General features: G+C 54.8%; 1 protein-coding gene across 3 annotated transcripts in view; it reads right to left on the bottom strand.

Annotated features, from left to right (window-relative positions):
- MAPKAPK3 (MAPK activated protein kinase 3) overlaps positions 1-18385 on the bottom strand; it is a 44175-nt gene that overhangs the window by 7556 nt on the left and 18234 nt on the right. For 2 of the 3 annotated variants that reach the window (XM_079934748.1, XM_079934750.1), the window contains 8 exons: positions 6881-7020; positions 5647-5711; positions 5106-5185; positions 3216-3339; positions 1940-2015; positions 1487-1611; positions 954-1039; positions 602-682 (listed from right to left, as the gene is read on the bottom strand). In XM_079934748.1, the coding sequence (XP_079790874.1) occupies positions 602-682; positions 954-1039; positions 1487-1611; positions 1940-2015; positions 3216-3339; positions 5106-5185; positions 5647-5711; positions 6881-7020 (777 nt within the window). The remainder of the gene's footprint in view (positions 1-601; positions 683-953; positions 1040-1486; positions 1612-1939; positions 2016-3215; positions 3340-5105; positions 5186-5646; positions 5712-6880; positions 7021-18385) is intronic. The other variant, XM_079934749.1, reaches the window with a different exon arrangement.

Raw genomic sequence — 18385 nt, 5'->3', positions numbered from 1 at the left:
CTGCCCGAGAGCCCCCTGTGTAGCCAGCACTGGGCCCATCCCTTTGCCTCATATGAGCTTCACTCTAGTCCATTGTGGTAGACACTGGGCTTATCCAAAAAGGCACAGAAAGTATAGTGACTCCCTGGGACCATACCAAGGGTAAGTAGGACAGGGACTTGGACCAATGTCACCTGCTCAGAACCACAAGGCCTGCAGGGGACGCCGTCTTGCTGTGCACCCAGGGCACCAGCGCCTGAAGACTGTGCCCTGGTTGCCCCAGGCTCTGAACTGCTGCCCCATAGGCTCAAATCTGGCCTCCCCTAAGTCTAAAAGCAGGCTGACCACCCTCCCAAATGTTGCAAATCATAGGAGGGATTATGGCCAAAGCTTGTTCGGTTTGACCCCAAAGCCCCCGTTCACCGAGGGCGTGAGCCAGGAGCACCACCCTGAATGGGGTAGCGCAGCCCAGTGCTCCAAGTGCCACGGTCAGACCACGGCTGCAGTCACTGACATAAGGCGAGAGGGGACCGAAGACCCAGGTTCTGGGTGGTCACCACCGTGGAGTCCCTTTTTCCAAAACCCTGCTACTTGCAGGGAGGCTGAGGGAGAGTCCACCCACCTTGACTTCATCCCAGTGGTCTTTGTCCTCCTGCAGCACTCGGGCTGTGTGGAGTGGAGTCTGTGGCACCACCATCGATTGCTGGAAGGAGCCCCAGGCCCGTGGATCAGACCCTGCGGGCACCCGGGACAACACTGGCTGCCCCACCCCACCCCCTTTCTTCCAGTCTCAGATGGGGAAACGGAGACTCAGGGAGGTGAAGGAGCCTGACATGAGTGGTGGCAAAGGCAGGTTATAGGTGGGGCACTACCACACATCTGTGGCCCACGGCAGGGACTCCGGAGCCATCACTCTTCTGGCAGCCCTGCTCAAGCTCATCACCCTGCCCACCATAGAACGAGGTGGCACTCACGTTGATCCAGGGATGGTTCATGAATTGTGTGATGGTCAGCCTCTCTGTGGGGTCTGTCTTCAGCAGGAGGCGGATCAGCTGCTTGGCTAGTGATGAGAGGGGAGTGGTGAGGCTGCGAAGTTCCTCAGAGCCAGTCCCCCCCTCCCAGAGACCACCAGCTCTGCACACGCTCCCAAATTCCTAACCCACAGAAACAGTGAGCTAATAACCGTTCCTTGTTTTAAGGCATTAAGTGTTTGGGGTAATTTGTTAGGCAGCAATAGATAATTGATATGAGGCAGACTTGTTTGTGGTCTCCAAAGGGAAAATATGAACAGGAGTTAGAGGAAGTTTTGAGGAGGCAGGTTTTGAGCCCATTTGGCAGATATAGAAACTGAGGTTCAAAAAGGTTAGGTGACTTGCCTAGGACCACAAAGCTGGGATGCTGGGGAAGCTAGGATCTGAATACAGGTCAGTTTGACACCAAAGTGTTCTCTCCCAGAAGGAAGGCTTATGGGGTCCAGAGGAGCAAGATGGGGCAGAGGTTCACTCACCATCCTCAGAGACCTCTGACCACTCAGGATTGGGGAAGCCATACTGGCCCAGGCGGATCCTCCTCTTCATCCCCGGGGAGATGGCCTGGCCCGTGTTGGAGTAGAAGGGCGGGAAGCCGCATAGGCTAGGGGAGGGCAGAGGTCATTCGGCACAGGTGTGGGGGAAGCGCCAGGGTGGACCCATTCTCCTCCCCCAAGACCCTGACTGGGGAGACAGGCAGCCAGACACCAAGGCAATAATACCAGCCCTCAGAACTCTGGTGTTCATCCCAGGACCACCATCTGCCCTTGGCATGGGGAGGCCTTCAGGGAGCCTGAAGAAGAGGTGTCCCATGACCAGAAGGGAAGGGCAGCCTCCTTGAAGAGTGACCTGCTCAAGCCCCTCACCAAGGATGGCAGGGACAGAAGTGGTTCTGAGGGTACACGGGGCTGCAGGAGATGGATGGTACTCACAGGATGTACATGATGACGCCCAGGGACCACATATCACATGACTTGTCATATTTCTCTGGACCCAGGACCTCAGGAGCTACCAGGGCAGAGAGCACAGGAAGGGCCTCAGTCCCAAGGGTCCTCAAGCCCAGGCAGGAGCCTAAATCCTGGACAAGGTGGAGAGCAGGTGCCCAAGCTGGGGGATGGGGCAGAGCAGATTGGCGTCTGGCACCTTCTGGGAAGGCGGCATGTGTGTGAAGTTGCGGGAGGAAAAGCAGCTCCCAGATAAAATAATCCCAATTTAGACTGGGCTGTAAGAAATGATAGCCTCCTAGCTACTTTGGGCCATCTCAGTCTTGGTGTGGGAGGAGAGGGAGAGGAGGGCAGTCTGGGGTTTGATGGGGTCCTGCCGTAGGTGAGAGGGCCTCAGCCCACCAGCTGCCCTGTGTCCCTTGCCTCCTGAATGTACAGCCGAGGTCATGGGTAAGGAGGGGCCACGGCCAGGGCTCTGGGTTCCACTGTCAGCCTGGCTACCATCCCATGGGGCCTTGGTCTTCCCATCTGTTCAATGAGATGGGTAGGCCGGAAGATTTCTAAGTCAAAATACTGCAAAACATGTTCTGGTAAACAGAGTGCCATTCCAGCTGTCTCAGGGGGCTTCCCACCCCTTAAACAGCTCTTGGAAGGCTTATCCTGAGGGAGAAGAGCTCTCTGTAAAACGAGTCATCACCCCACTCTCTGGGAAGGGGCACTTTCAGCAGGGGCTTCTCCAGATCTGGGGGCTGCCCGCTCACAGAGGAGCAGGGAGCTTTTCCAGGAAGCATGGGTACGTGTACAACCCCGGGTCCCATCCATGCCCTCACCTAAGGGACCCTCTCCCACAAGGCAGGTGGCTGGTACCCTGCATCCCTCTAATGTAGGAGGAAATGCCTGCCCACTTTCTGAATATGACTCTCAGGAAGATAAAAACCAGAGAAAAACAACCACAGTTGGGCTCCATCCCAAGCTGATGGCAGCCTTTTATCACGTATATATTTAGAGCCACTGTGATGTCATTCAGCTCACAGGCCACAGCCAGAATTTTCCTGGATCTATTTTCAAAAGCAGAAGCTGAAGTTTGGGAGAATATTTTTGCAACCTCCGGCCCCCCAGTCACCGCCTCCTCGCAGACAGAATCCTCCCCTCCCTCCTCACTGGGCTTTAACCCTTTGGCTTCTGCACCCCACTGGCTGCCCCCTACCACAGCAGGGTGAGGCGGGTGTGGTAAATAGGTACAAACCATATCCCAAGGACTCACCCACATAATAGGGAGTGTAGCAGGGAGTCTGCAGGGCATTTTGGGTGGTCTCCTTGGCAAAGCCAAAGTCAGTGAGCTTGAGTACCCCATCTTTCTCCTTGGACGTGTAGAGCAGGTTTTCAGGCTGGGCCAGGAAGAGAAAACATTAGTCTGGAGTTAGGCACCAGGTGGGGGCAGAATCTTCCCTCATCCAGATTGATGCAGGAGGAGCCAGGTCCATCTCACTAAAAAGACCTGGGTCTTGGCAAACAACAACACAGGCCAAATATGGAGGAGACTAATGTGGCTGAGAGGTGACACCTCATCTCACAGAGGGGAAACTGAGGCAGTTGTTCAACCAAGGCTGCAGATAACCGAGTGCCACGGAGAGCCCAGGGGCAGGAAATTCTAAGCTTGAGTTGGTGATGCTGCCTTGAGATGCCAAAATGAGGGTTCCGGGGGAAGGTGGGCTGCAAGCGAGCCAGTGCTGCCAAGCACACAGCCTGTACCCAGCCCAGAATGAGCCTGCAGGACAGCCCCCCTGAGGTTGCTCTGGGAGCTAAGACCCCAGGAGCTGCACAGAGGCCATCTTTCCTGGTTGCAGAGCACAGAGAGTCTGAGGGATGAAGGCAGTGGGGAATCTGCATGGAGGAGGCAGCCCTGAAGCTGGTTTTTAATGAATGTGTAGGACCTAGGCCCATGGAGAGGAGCGGCAGAGCTGGGGTAGAAGGATGGGTGTTAGATGGAGTTCCAGTTTGGAGCCAGTGAAAGCTATTTCTCAGGTCCTGTTTGAGATGATGCAACCTTGGACTGGGATTAAAAACAGGGAAGCAGTTTTGATCTATACAAAGGAATCTTCTCAGCAGAAGGCTTTTCTCCCCTTGGGAGAAAAAAAGGAAGCCAGGGCCAAAATAAAGCAATGGTTTATTTTGCAAAATAAAGCAAAGGTGAGACTGTTGCGGCTCCCCGTGTATCCAAAATCAAAGAATAACTCTATGGGTTGGCAGTAGTCAGCCAGAGGAAGAACCTGATGCAGCAGCTGGGCCCTCAGGTCTCCTCTGCCCAGTCTTTGGAGGAAATAAGCCTGGGGGTGTCATGCTCTAAGTGTGGGCCTGAGGGCCCAGGAGTTGCAGATTCTACTCTGATGGTGGCTGGCAGATGCAAGTGTGTGCATGTGTGTATGTAAGGCTGCCTCGGTTTGCATTTCATCCATCTGATCTTGATCACCTGTAAGAGTCAGTCCTCCCTGGATAGGAAGTTTGGAGAGAACATCTCTCAAGCCCATCCACTGGAAGGGCAAGCAGGTCCAGCAACTGGGATTACCTCTGCTCCTTCATCCAGTGCCCAGCACATGGCTTCTTTCCCCTAAAATGTTGACATTAGAGGGCTCCACCTATGGAAACTATGGCTGTTACTTCACAGAAGCCCCAACATTGTAAGGCAGCCCCTTCCTGAGGCCTGGCATATTGTCACCACAAAATCCTTGCTGAATGAACAAATGAATGCATGAAGCCCAGTGCAGCAACTGCACAGCCTTGAGCAAGACAATCTCTCTCTGAGCCTCGGTTTCCTCATCTGTCAAATGGGTAATGGCACCCATCTCACAGGGCTGGGTGAGGATTAAACGAGATGCTTATCAGGACTACTGGCTTGAAGTAGGCATTCAGTTATTCTTATGGCTATTGGGATTATACAGTGTTTGAAGGAAACAAGGAGACCCATCTGGCTAGAGCAGAATGAATATGCTGGAACCATGGGAGAAAAGGCTGAGAAGAGCAGTCTTGGCCAGGGGGAAGAGGCCTTGAATGCCAACCAAGGAACGTGGCCTCCATCTAGTGGATGCTGGGACCATTGAGGGTTGTGGATGGTATTCTTTTCCCTGGTCTCCGAACCTGGATCCTGGAGCCTCACCTTGACATCTCGGTGGGCAATGTTCCAGCTGTGCAGAAACTGGATAGCGGTGCCAATATCCCGCATGATCTCTGCAGCTTCTGCAGACAGAGACAGAGGAGAGGGTCACTGATGTCAGTCAAGGGTCAGGCAGCCTAGGGGGCCCCACCCATCATCCCTCCTGGGAAAGCACAAGGTGGTGCACTCCTCCCACCCAGGGCCCCCATCCCATACCCACACCCTGGTCACCCTAGTTTCCTTTGGGGATGGCCTCATCTCATTTGGGGCTCTTTCAGCGGGCCTGGGCTACCTCTCCCCAGCTCAACTGTTGGTTGGCACCAAGAGGCGTGGAGTCCTCCATCCCAAGGCCATGGAGAGCCGATCTCTGGCAAAGTGTCACAGACTCACAGAACCCCTTGGGAGATAAACACTCTGTCCCACCCTCTCTTATTCAGCTGGGGAAACTGAGGCACAGAGAGGAGCAGGGCCTTGCCCAGCATCACACAGAAACTCTGCGTGAGCCATCTCAGCCCAAATCCCCAGTGCAGCTGCACGTACACACCTCTCTCAGTGAAAGCTTGGTCGCCACGCTCCTGAATCCTGCTGAACAACTCACCGCCTTCCATGCTATTAGAGAAAGTGGGCAGGGAGGTGGAGAATCAGGCATCAACCTGCCCCCACCCCAAGTCATGGGCTCAGGCCTCCAGCCCTGCCGCTCTTCTCCTGGGGAACGGTCACCTTCAGCCTCCCTGTGCCTTGCAGAGCCTGGTGAATGGTGGGCTGTTGGCTTGGGTGGGTTGAACTCAACTCTTAGAACTAGGGGAGGATCTTAACCAGGGAGCACCTGTGTTCCCAGGGGCACTGACCCTGCCTGGCAGCCCCACCCTCATCCAGGTTTCCCCAAGTGAGGAAGGAGATGTCAGTTATCATCATCATGGCCACTGTTTTCTGAGCACCTACTGTGTGCTGCGCCCTGGGCAAACCCTTTGTGTGCACTGCTGTGTAATCCTGGGCTGGTCCCTTCATCTCTCAGTGCCTCACCTTCCTCTTCTGTAAAACAGGGATTATAGCACCAACCTCACAGAGTTGTGAAGACTGATTCAGCAATACACATAGAGCACTTAGAATGAACAGGGTGAATGCTATATCAAGATCTCCCTCCACATTTTACATGGGAGTTACAGCGATTCAGAGAGGTTAGCAGTTGCCCAAGGTCACACAGCTAGTGGGTGGCAGAGCCAGGATCTGAACCCCAAATCTGACTTAAGAGCTGCTACACTGAGGGGTGAGGGGGAACTTTAAAGGCAGACAGGGAGGAGCTGGAGGCCAAGACACAGGGCCCAGGGTCTGAGGAAGGTTAGGGTTGAGCCACAGTGCTCGTGGAAGAAGCCCAGGGTGGAGAAAGCCGCTGGCTCCTGGATCTAGGCCCTGATCACCCAGCACCTGGTGGGGCCGTGGGAGCACCAATCCAGGTGGGAAGGAGAAAGCCGAGGGGACAGTGTACTTCCCACTCTTCCCCACATCTCTCCCCCACCCCCTACATTCAGCTCTTCCAGCCCATCCTCACAGAGTGGAAATCATACCCAGGGAGGCCACATTAGAGCCCCTGTGGATTCCTTCCCACCCTTGCAGGAAGGCCCTTGTGGCCAGCTGCGCAGGTCCGCGACCCTTCAGAGGCTGGCGGGGGGCCTCCCGGAGATGCTATCTGAAGAACAGAGACAGCCCCTAAAGAATGGCGGGAGCCTGGGGGCCACAGGGGTACTAATGAGGCACTGAGGCAGGGTGGGCCAGCATACCATTCCATGACGATGAGGAGACAGCGTTTGCTGTGATGCATGTTCTCATACACATCCAGGATGCGCACAATGTGGGGGCCGCCTGAGGCTTTCCAGTGGTGGTCCACCTCCTGCCGGGCCTTGGGGCTGTCATACAGGAGCTGAGGGCAGGTAGGCACAGAAAGTTGTCAGGCCTAAAATCCACTTCCCCAGGAGCCACCCAGTAGTGCCACTGCCCTCACTTTGCAGACAAGGACACGTAATCTCAGAGAGGCCTGTGACCTGCCTAAGGTCCCCCAGCTTATGAAGGGCAAAATGAGGATTCACATCCAGGTTTTCCTGATTGGTGGTCCAATGAGACTCTGGACTTGATTGAGGGTCAGCTTCAAGCAGCTTAGCTGGTAGCTCAGGAAGCCCTGGAAAGTAGCTGAAAGCTTGGAAGGACTCAGAGGCCAGAGAAGCCCCTGCCTCCCTTCTTGGGGACAGCAATTGAGGTGGAAATTGAGTGGACTTCGTAGTCAAATCACACATCACCTGTGAGACCCCAGGCCAGGAGCCACACATCGCCAGAGCCTCATTTTTACAGTGAGATGGCATGAGGGTTGTGGACCAGAGGTAGAGGTTGGCAGCAAGGAGGACCCTGCTCGAGGGAAGTGACTGCCTGGCGGGGTGAGGTCTGGGCTTGGAGCTAAATTCCTCCAATGACTCACTGTGACCTCAAGCTAACATTCACAGCTCCAAGCCACAGCCCACAACTCTGTAAAATGGAGTAATAATAGTCATCCCCACAGGATACATCACATCAAGGCAGGCAGCACGTGGGTGGGCGTCACGATCCTTGTTCAGGTTAACTCAGCCCTGGGCTGTGGCTGTCAACCTTACAGCCAATCACCGGAAATGAGCAAGACCCTGAAGTGGTCATGCTCAGAGGAGGTGCAGGGGGTGGAGACGTCAGCCTGCAGGGTGAGGTGGCCCAGAATGGGGAGAGCAGGGACAAGCCATCCCCCGGGTAAGGCTGCTCACGTTTGCTTCCTGGCTGAACAGGGCTGAAGACCAGGGCTGGAACCCAAGATAGGCTCAGACCAGCTCCATCTTGCTCAGTACGCGCCGGACCCTGGGCCACCCTGGGCCTTGCTTTCTTCTTCTGCAGGATGGTTTCCCCTCTGCCAGGGCACGTGTGGGCAGGCTCTGGGACCAAGCTCTCTAGGCAAAGATCAACTGGGGCGGAAACGAATCCCTGCATCTGCTTGCCCCTTGGTCTCTGGAGCTTGACCCTAGTGTGGGGTGCAAGGAGCTGGGCAAGCCCCTCCAACAGCTCCGGGGTTCCTTCTCCACTAACCAGTCCAGAATGGGGGTGTGCATGGAGACGGCTGCAGGCAGACGCTCCCAGCCTGGAAACCATGGATCCCTTGCTCGTGCTGCCTTTGCCTCCTCTGTTCTGCCCACACATCTCCCATGTACCGGCTTCTTACTTAACAGCACTGTGGGTAGAGGCTTGGTCACCCCCACTCACCACATCAGCTCCCCCCACCACACTGTGTCCTGAGGTGACTCAAGCCACGGGCACCTCAGGCTTTAGCCACAGGACCAAAGATGCACCATCCTCCCTGCCTGCTCTGTCCTCTCTGCACCCCTTCTCTGCTTGGCCTCCTAACACTTCTCCCTGCCTCCTGCCACCTCCTCCCTAGCCCACCCGACCATGTCCTGCCAGGGCCCCCAGGCAGGCTCCTGGACCCTCTCCTCACTCTGCCCTGTTTCTGGTACCCGACCCCGATATCAGGGTCCTCTCTCTTCTCTCCTAAAATCCCAAGCTCACAGCTGAAATGCTTTCGGTGGGGTCCTCAGCCCTACCTCTTTCTCTCTGGTCCTTCACTACCTATCCCCACCCACTAGTGCTCCGTATAAAGGCCACCTCCTCGCCTGGCATCCAGAGCTCGTCTTCCTCTCTCAGCTCATTTCCTGCTACCCTGGCCCCAGAGCACTTGATTCTGGTCAGAGTGATGTATGTTCTGATCCCAAATAGGCCTCACTCTCTGCCTACGCCAGGTGCACTCTTGCTCCATCTCCTCTACTGGGCTAACTCCCTTTTTCTGAGGAAGGTTCTGGTGTCAGTTCAGACGTCTCCTCCTCTGGAAAGTGCTCCCAGCACCTCCCTCAGTGGTTTTTGCCTCTGTACCTCCACCAGGCTGGAAGCAGCTTGAAGGTACAGACAGGTCGGGATTACCTGGGAGTCCCCGGCTGGGGTCTGGCAGAAAACACTGGGCTCCTGAACAAACAAAGGATGGGATGATGGGCATGGGGCTGGAAGGAGACAGGGGTGTGAAAGGGAAGGGAGGAGGACGATGGATGGCCTGAGCCTGCACCTTGTGCTTTGCTGAGGAGGAGAAGCAGGTGGAGCTGTCCTGAGCTGGAGCCTCTCAATGCCTCCCACCCTACTCAGTCCATATTTAGGATCCCATTTACCACATGGATTAAAATAGTCCTTCTCTGAGTGCCAAGGCTCTGAGAACAGGCACAGGGGTGGGGAGAGAACTGCCCCTAGAAAACACAATAAATGCCTCCAGGTCTCTCTAAAGGGGAGATTACAGAGTCCTGCACCTGGGCCCACCCAGGGCCAGCTGCCAAGAAATCTCCAGGGCTGTCTCTCTTGATCTCTCAGGGTGACCTTGAGTGCGGCCCCAAACCTCTTAGAGTCTCAGTGTTCTCATCTTTCTTCCCCCTTGCCAAAGTCTTCTCCTCTCCTAGGAGTACCCGCAAAGACACCTCCTCTCAGAAGCCCTCCCTGACAACCTGTCTAAAGAGGACCTCGAGGGTCCTTATTCTCCCCTCATCCTTTATTTTACTTTCTTTCTATATATGCTTGTTTATTGAGGTATACTTTACATACACAGATCTCAAGAGTCCAGTTCAATGAATTTTGACAGTTGCATACACCCTGTGACCCACACCCTCATCAAGACAGAAACTGTTGCCAGCTCCCCAGAAAGCTCCCGCATCATCACCCTTTTTTCCTCCCTCCTGTGCATCACTTGCTCACGACCTACAATTAACCTGTTCCTTTGATAACTCTTTAAACAAACACACACATATAGATGTTACACTTTCAGTATGCCTGGCTCTGTTCTGAGCACTTGATAAACATTAGGAGGAAGGGACTTTATTACCACCATTCTTTAGCTGAGGAACTGAGGCACAGCGAGGTGAAATAACCGGCCCCAGATCATGCAGCTGTTTCCCCAGTCAGGCTGGCATTGTGCTGCCTCTGGCCTCAGACTGTGGACCCACAAGGGCAGGGCCAGTCTGCCTGGTCACCTCTGGGTCCCAGTACAGGCACAGAGCGCTGACTCAGATAATATCTGTAGATTTCATGAACAAATCTATAAAGTGGGGATAAAGGGAAGAAACCCTCACAACCCATCATGAGGAGAGGACAAGATTAAATTGAGGACCCAGGAAGGCTCAACAAATGAAAGACATGACAACCTGGACAGACTTCCTGCCCACGGTACCTAACCTACACTCTCTGGTGAACTTTACCTCCTCTTCCAAGGAGCCCATCCTGACTCCTCCAGCCCACAAGGCCATTGCTACAAGTTGGCTTCATTCATGCAAGTATATGAGGCTTCACTATCCTTCACGAAAGGTGTCCCCCAGCAAGAGCCCCATCTTCCCAGGCATGGGAATGAGCACAGGGCTAAGAGACAGGAGCCCCAGGTTCTACTCTTATTCTCAGTGTGACCTGGGGCTGGTCCTTTGCCTCTCTGTGTCTCTGTTTCCCTTGTGTTAAGATGCAGGGCTTGGGCTAGACTGGGAGGGATGGGAACCACAGGGAGGACCCCTGGTCAGGGGCTCCTTGCAAAGTGGGGTCAGTAGTCCCACTCTCACAGCACTGTCCCCATGGAGCAGCCTCTGGTCTCCAATGACCCCATATTCAAATGCCTGAAGCTGCTGGGGGTCACCTGGTGTCTTGGTCCCCAGCCACAGCTGTGAAGAAAAGAAGATGGGGTGGCCTTCTGACAACGCAACACACCCGTACCCTGTCCTCACTCCCATCCTACATCCCCTGAGCCCCCCAGGGGTCCACCAAAGCTGGAGGGTCTGTGATGGCTCCTGGACAGCTCCATAGCTCCAGCTAGTGCCCAGCAGGCTCCCTTATACGCCTGTGAGACAGAACCCTGGCTTCCTCCTAAGGGAGGGCTCCCAGCTCTCCTTGAGTTGTGGGCCCCACTGAAGTTACACAAGCATCGAATTTGAGACCATATTTCTTTGATCAAATGGCAATGCTGTAGCCTCAGTCTCTGATTATGTGGTTTCCACCTCTCCCTTCTCCCCTCACTCTCCTTTGCCAAATTCTCTCACCTACCCCCAGAGCCCGTAGCCAGACAGCCGAGACCCCTACCAACCCCACCAGACAGTGGACCCCAGCAAAGGTTGAGGGCAGAGGGGCCCACGCCCCTCCAGCTCTCCAGGTGGAATGGGAGCCTCAAAACTGGCCAGGCCTCCTCCCTACCTCCATGCTGTGTCCCTTTCCACCCAAGCACAGGGTTTACATGTAGGTGGAGGAACTCTTGAGTTCGGGAGCTGAGAAAACAACAGCATCATTTGACTGTCTGGAAAACAATTTACAGTTTACAAAACACTCTTTTCCCTTATCTCATGGGAATGCTGGTGCCACCCTGTGAGGCAAGTAGGGCGGGACCATCAGCCCCAATTTATAGAGTGAGGAAAAAGAGGCTCTGGAGGATGAAGTCATTGCCCTGGGGCCACCAGGATGGAGTAAGGTAAGGCTGGACAGGGAGGAGAACAGGACTCCTGAGAGAGCATCCAGACAACCCCTCCCTGAGGGGAAATGAGAGGAGGGGGTGGCCCCAAGTCAGAGAGGCACTGGCCAAAACTACTACTTGCAAGACTTGGGAAACTTGTTCTGAAATAAATGTGTGCATAGGTGCATGGGTGTGTGCACGAGCAGGGATGTGAGTAGGTGTGTGTATGTGTGCATGGAAACATGGGTAAATGTACACATGAGTACATGCACATAAGGGGTGTGTGCATGGGTGTGTACGGGTGTATGTGGTATGGGGCTGGGGAATGTGTGTCAGTGTGTGGGCCATGGTATGTTTTTGTCTACAGACTCTGTGATGTTGATTTTGATCCCTTCAGAGAATAAGGCCCATCCATCTGTCCATTTATTTGTGCAATATTTTCTATTTCTCTGAAGTGCCTAGCAGAGAACTGGGCACAGAGAGGTGCCCAAGAAAGACCAGGGGTCTTGGGCTTCCCTTGTGGCACAGTGGTTGAGAGTCCACCTGCCGATGCATGGGACACAGGTTCATGCCCTGGTCCACAGGCCGCGGAGTGGCTGGGCCCGTGAGCCATGGCCGCTGAGCCTGTGCGTCCGGAGCCTGTGCTCCACGACGGGAGAGGCCACAACAGTGAGAGGCCCGCGTACTGCAAAAAAAAAAAAAAAAAAAAAAAAAAGGAGAAAGACTGGGGGTCTTGCTGCTACAACTCAACCTGTAACAGCCTTGTCTTGGCAGGTGACCAAGCCTAGACCCTCTGCTCAGACCTCCTCTCCCACTGAGGCCCCATCTCCACTGCAGGAGCCATCACCTCACATTGCCCAGAGCTGTAAAAGTACTCTGTCTGCCTTCCTAGAGCATCAAACAGAGCTGGGATGTCTGCAGTGACTCTGTAAGACACAGCCTTGGGACCAGCCCCCAACACCCTTCTTCACCCTTCTTCCCAGGCCCACACGCCCACCCACACAGCCAGCGTCCACATCCAGCTCACCCCAGGATGGGCTCTTTTCAAGTAAAAGTGTTCACAGTACCTGTCACACACACACACACACACACACACACACACACACACACACACACGAGGCCCCAAGGCCCCGGGCTGGACAAGCAGCCTCTCCTACTCCATCCCAACCTCCACACTCCCAGCCAATGAACCTGCAGCCCAGGCCAAACTGCTGTGGCCTGTGCCAGAACACCCACTCCTTCCAGGGGAAGACAGCTGGTTTATAATCTCTCCCATCAGTGAGGCAGCAGCAAATTAAAAAATATGAACTCTGGATTTCATGACAGACCACAGCCCAAGAGACATTATTAACCCTACAGCAAAGGGAACCTCATGGAGGCCAGGGATCCACTTCCTGTCACTGCTCTGTGGGCCACTAAAGTCCCATTATTTCCACTTTCTTGGGATTCCAGCTTGGTTTGATGCCAGAGGTTAGAGAGGAGAGAGGCAGGAAGGACTGCTGTGTCCCCCAACACCTTCTCTCCCACCCTGCGGGTCTCACCCCAGCCTCAGGCAAGGGCAGGCTGGAACACTCAGGAGCTGCATCTCCGGGCCGTCGATTACACCACAGTTACACACACTCAGCGCCAAACACTCAGGCAGTGGAACTGAACAGAATATTATGGGAAAATCTAGGTTTGCGACTCATTTTTTTCACTGTGGAGAACCCCAATTCTCTACAGAGGGAGGTTATAGATGAGAAAAAGCACTTTGAATTTACTAAACTCCCTCCTTGTTAAGAGTTTTTCAACTCAGCCATATCTGAGGTCCCTTCTGGCTCCCAGTTCTGTAATTATTTGGGATTATTTTCCCATGGGAACATAGCTCTAATTTTATGAGAGACATTGCTGGAAGAGCAGGATTCATTTTACAGCCAGCTGTTGAGACCACCCTGCCTTGTGCTGTTAGCAGCAGGTGGTTATTAATACTCTGCACCCTTGCCCCTGGCCAGCTAGTGGGACCCCTGCTGGCTGCCTTGCCTACTTAGAGCAGAGGCCATAGCCTCGGGATGGGGTGGCAGAGACTGACCTCAAGTTCAGGGTTTGAAGCAGGAGTTTCCTGTTTAAGGCCTCAGTATCTTCCTTATAAACCCAGACTCATCCCCCCCCGCCCCCCCCCCCCCCCGTCACTGACTTCACCCTCTCCCTCCCCACAAGGGCACCAGTGCTATTTGGAGAGTTGCTGGTCATGTCAAATCTAACTTTTTAGCCCTGGTTTCAAATTAGAGCCTCAGACATGTGCCATTATTCTCTCATGCACTAATTTCCCCAGCTTTCGTAGCTCATTAAGAGAGCTAACGGAACTGATTTTGCAGCTATGGATTAGTTGGCCCCATGCCAGATCAGACCTCGCTTCGTTAAGTTCTGGCCATATCCTGTCCTCAGTCTCTCCCTGTCTGTTCACTTCTCCTCCTCAGCAGCTTAAGTTCCAGGGAGGTCGGCTCACATGATCTACTGACCCCAAATGCCCAGGCCCCAGCTGAACGCCTAAGGACTGATGGAGTCAGGACAGGGTTAGCACACCCTTCATAACAACCGTCCCTCCCTGGTGTGTGGCCAGTGCTGTGTTGGCCACAGTGCTTGGTCACAGATAGCGCCTCATTCAGTACTCATCACATCCTGAGGAGAACCAGCATCACCCTTTTCCTGTGGGGAGCCTGTGACTCTGAGAGGTTAAGTGACTTGCTCAAAGTCACATAGCTTGGTAGTGAGAGTCAAAACTTGGATCCAGACCTGTTGGCTTCTAGGCAGTGAGGGCAATGCAGGTGGCTGCTTTGTTCCTTTCATGTGCGGAGCTTGGCCCCACAGCGTTGGGGCTAGACCAGGCTCTGCCCCTTGGCGGTCATTACAATGGTGGTGGATATTCACAGAGCCGCTGCCATCTGCCAGGCATGTTACACAACTGTTAGCTCTTGCCCTTCAAAAAGGACATTACTGGGGCTTCCCTGGTAGCGCAGTGGTTGAGAGTCCGCCTGCCAATGCAGGGGACACAGGTTCGTGCCCCGGTCCGGGAAGATCCCACGTGCCGCGGAGCGGCTGGGCCCGTGAGCCATGGCCGCTGAGCCTGCGCGTCCGGAGCCTGTGCTCCACAACGGGAGAGGCCACAACAGTAAGAGGCCCACGTACCGCAAAAAAAAAAAAAAAAAAAGGGCATTACTGACCATCACTTTCAGCTTAGGAGACTGAGACTCAAGGATATTCTATAGCTTCTCTGGGTCACATGGTTCACACATAGCCACCTCCGAGTCCAGGAGTCCTTTGGACACCAGGATTCAACCCTCATGCCCAGGGAGGACTGCACATTTTATAGATGTCTTCCTGACCCCTACAAACATTTACTGGCCCTGCCTGGGGGTCAGGCCTGGAGCTGCGGCTAGGAATGCTGTCACAGGCACTCCATACTCAAGGATTTGGGGGTCTATGGATGAGTTGCTGCCAATTAGGATGCTTGATGAGGATGTAGGCCCTAGGGAACTGTGCCTGGCTCCTTCTCTTCCCTTCTCCTTTCTTTCCAGATCCAGAACCTGGCAGAGCAGGCAAGATGGGGAAGGCCAGCCCCGGGAAGAAGGAGGGCCCCCAAACAGCTGCTCCCATTCCAGGCCAAGGGTGGGGTACCTGATGGCCGGGGCAGGGGTGGGGGGACCAGGAGGAAGTGGCTGACTGGCTGGGAGTCTCCCTAATCACCTCCCACCAGAGTCCTGGGAGGGGAGGAAGTGGCTGGGGCTCTAGGCCCAACGTCTTTCTAGGAAGCTCTGCCAGCAGGAAAGCCAACACGCGTTTTGAAATTGTCAAATCTCAGGAACACAAGAACTCCTTCAATTTGCCAAATTTTGGTGGCCTCAGTTTGTCTGCTTCCTCCCAGTCCCAGAAAACGTGGAAACAAAGGCAGAAGTGCCAGGTCTGGGGAGGAATAGGGAGGGGTGGGGGAGGGGAAGAATGCTTCCAGAAAGAGGGAGTTAAGCTAGGCTCCCAGGCGGGGAAGGAGAGGACCAGTGGGAACATGAGTGCTAGCTGGAGCAGGCCCAGGTCCCAGTGCCCCAGGTCAGGGTCCATGCACTATGAAAGACCAGCTGTGGCCACAGGGCTCTGGGTCAGACAGACCTGCATGCCAGATGCAGAGGCCAGTTCCATCCTCCACTCACCTGCGGCTTTGGGCAGGCCATTCAACCTCTCTGAGCCTCACTGGCCCAATCTGGAAAATGGGGACAGTGACAGTACTCATGTTCCCAGGTGGCCACGAGGACAGAATGAGAACACACAGAGAGCTCAGATTAGCACAGTGCCAAGTGCACACTGAGTGGAAATGGGCTTTGAGGTTTGCTTGGCTTCAGGATTCCCCTGGGTCTTGCCCTGAGGTGGTCTCACACTCTTCACCTCCCTATTCTCCAGAATTTGGGGAAATCCAGGTGCAGCCTCTGGGAACCAGGGAGGCAGACTCCCTCCAATCCAGCAGGTCACAGAAATGGTCTCAGATCCTGAGAGGTAGACCAAGAATCAAAACTCTATGGATACTGCTGCTATGAAAGGCTCAATGAGGAGGGGCAGACCCTCCAGGGTGGGAAGATCATGGCTAATCTCGGGGGAGGGACCCTGGGGCATGGGGAGCAAGGCTGAGAGCTAGGGACCTAAGCCAGGGAACTAACCCAGCCCTCAGCTTTGGCAGACTGGAGGAGAGGGCACATCCCCACTCTCCCAGGTGGCAAACACCTTTACATCCTCAACTCCTCCATGCATCCTTTTGGGCAATGTCCCCTTCTGCAAAGTGTGTGGTGACCTTGGACCTGTCCCCTAATATCTCCCTGAGCCCCAGTTCCTCATCTGTGAAATGGATATGCACTCTCCTCACCCATGGCAACGAAGGGAGGGGGGCAGGCATGTCTGAGACTATGGGCACCTGCTTTACAGGCAGGGAAAGAGGCCCAGAAAGAGCTACAACCTTCTCCCCCTCCCGGAGGTTACAGTGTGTAAGTGGCAGGATCAGAACTCCCTCTGCCCCAGGCAGGTGCCAGATCCCAGCATCCTACCCACAGCCTTCCCACAGGGGGCTGAGGAGAGGCCACACAGGTGCCTTGCGAGCCCCTTGAGTGCATACTCAGAGGGTCTAGCTTCTATTATCATCTAACTTCTTAGAGGAAAAAAGAATTTTTCTGTCAAAATCAGCTACATAATTGGTGAAATGTTACCCTGGTTCTATTTCTTCTGTGACAGTATAAAAAGAAGACATCTTCCTCATAAGACTGGACAATTTTTAGCAAACATAAGTGTTTTATTCTAATCTCAAAAATGTCTCTTCAATGGTCCCTCCTCATGAGGAGACCCCACCTTGGCCACAGAGTCTGTGCCCCCAACCGGCCAGCTGTGCTGCAGTGATGCCCGCATAGCCCGCGCAGGGTAACAGAGGACAGGCAGCGACCAGGGCGAGTGAGGCCATGCCCAGGCGACCCCTGCTGAGGCACCCATCTTGCCATGCCTGTGGTCCGCTCTGGAGAGGGGACCCACTCTAGCTCTCAGAAGAATGACAGCTGGTCTCTTTCCCCTGGAGGAGACGTTACAAAGATGACAAAGGAATAAGAAGTGGGGGGGGGGGTGGGTGGGAGGATGGACCGCACCACCCCCAGAGACATGGTGCAGAGACCCTTGGGAACCTTCTGACTCCACCCCCCAGACCTGCTCTTCCCAAAGCCAATATCATATCTGCTCTGCATCTCTCCCGCTTCCCTTGGCTTCATCCATGTCCCCGCAGCTCCCCACACAGGCCTGGGTGAGCACCGGCAGCCCTACTCAGGCTCCTCCCAGGGGAGGCAGGGAAACTGGCTGCCCAAGCTTCTGGCAGACCTTGGCCCCTGGTCCCTTTCTCTCTCCTGCTCCTGTTCAGCTAGAAGGCTCCCAGGCCTCTGACACCCAGCTGGCTCCTGGGAAAGTCTCCTTGTCTCTGGAGCCATAGCTGTGAGGAAGGGGAAGTGGAAGAGGGAGGAAGGCCCCACCCTCTGGGAGACCAGGGTGGCAGCCAGCCAGCACTGAGGGACACTCCGGCCATGGGAATGGACTGCAGTGACTCACCCTCACTCTCTCAGGCCTTTCTAGGGTAAGGACACACCCTGGTACAGGCTCGGCTGACTCAAGGATTGACCCAGCCATAGAGCGCAGTGCAGAGGGGTCTTCAAACCTGAGTCATAACCCCCTGAGCTCCTGTCCCTAGCAGAACACATACCCTGCTGGTGGTGTCACCACAGATGACCAGGTTCCCCTGGCAATACCATTGCTAGCTGGCTCAGGAGAGGCATCTCGGGGCACCCTCTAGTCAGCCTCCGCGCTGCCTGTCCTCTTGCAAGAGCGGCCCCAGCAGCGGGCAAGGGGGGCCCCACCACCTGCCTGCTTGCTTGGCACTGCCCACAGTCGCTGCCCACCCAAAGGGTCTTCACAGCCAGAAGGGGTGGCCCTTGTCAAACAGAGCACCCAGCCCCTCATCTTACAGAGGGGCAGACTGGCCTGGGAGAGGGGCCCAGCTCCTGATGCCCACTGAGCCTGGCACACAGGGAAGGATGGCTGAGAGGCACCGTCTGGCTGCCAGACAGGCCAGGGTTCCAGGGTTACTTCGCCTTTATGAATCTCAGTCTCTGCTTCCATGACATGGGGGTGATCACAACCCATTCTTAGAGTCTGCTGTGTTTGTGTTTAGCATTCAAGGGATAAGTGGGTGCTCTTATCCCCATCCCCACCCACT

The sequence above is a fragment of the Stenella coeruleoalba genome (assembly GCF_951394435.1).
Source record: "Stenella coeruleoalba genome assembly, chromosome: 10".
NCBI classification, from domain to species: Eukaryota; Metazoa; Chordata; class Mammalia; order Artiodactyla; family Delphinidae; genus Stenella; species Stenella coeruleoalba.
Note: the sequence above shows the minus strand (reverse complement) of the source record. Positions and strands in the feature narration are given on the sequence as shown.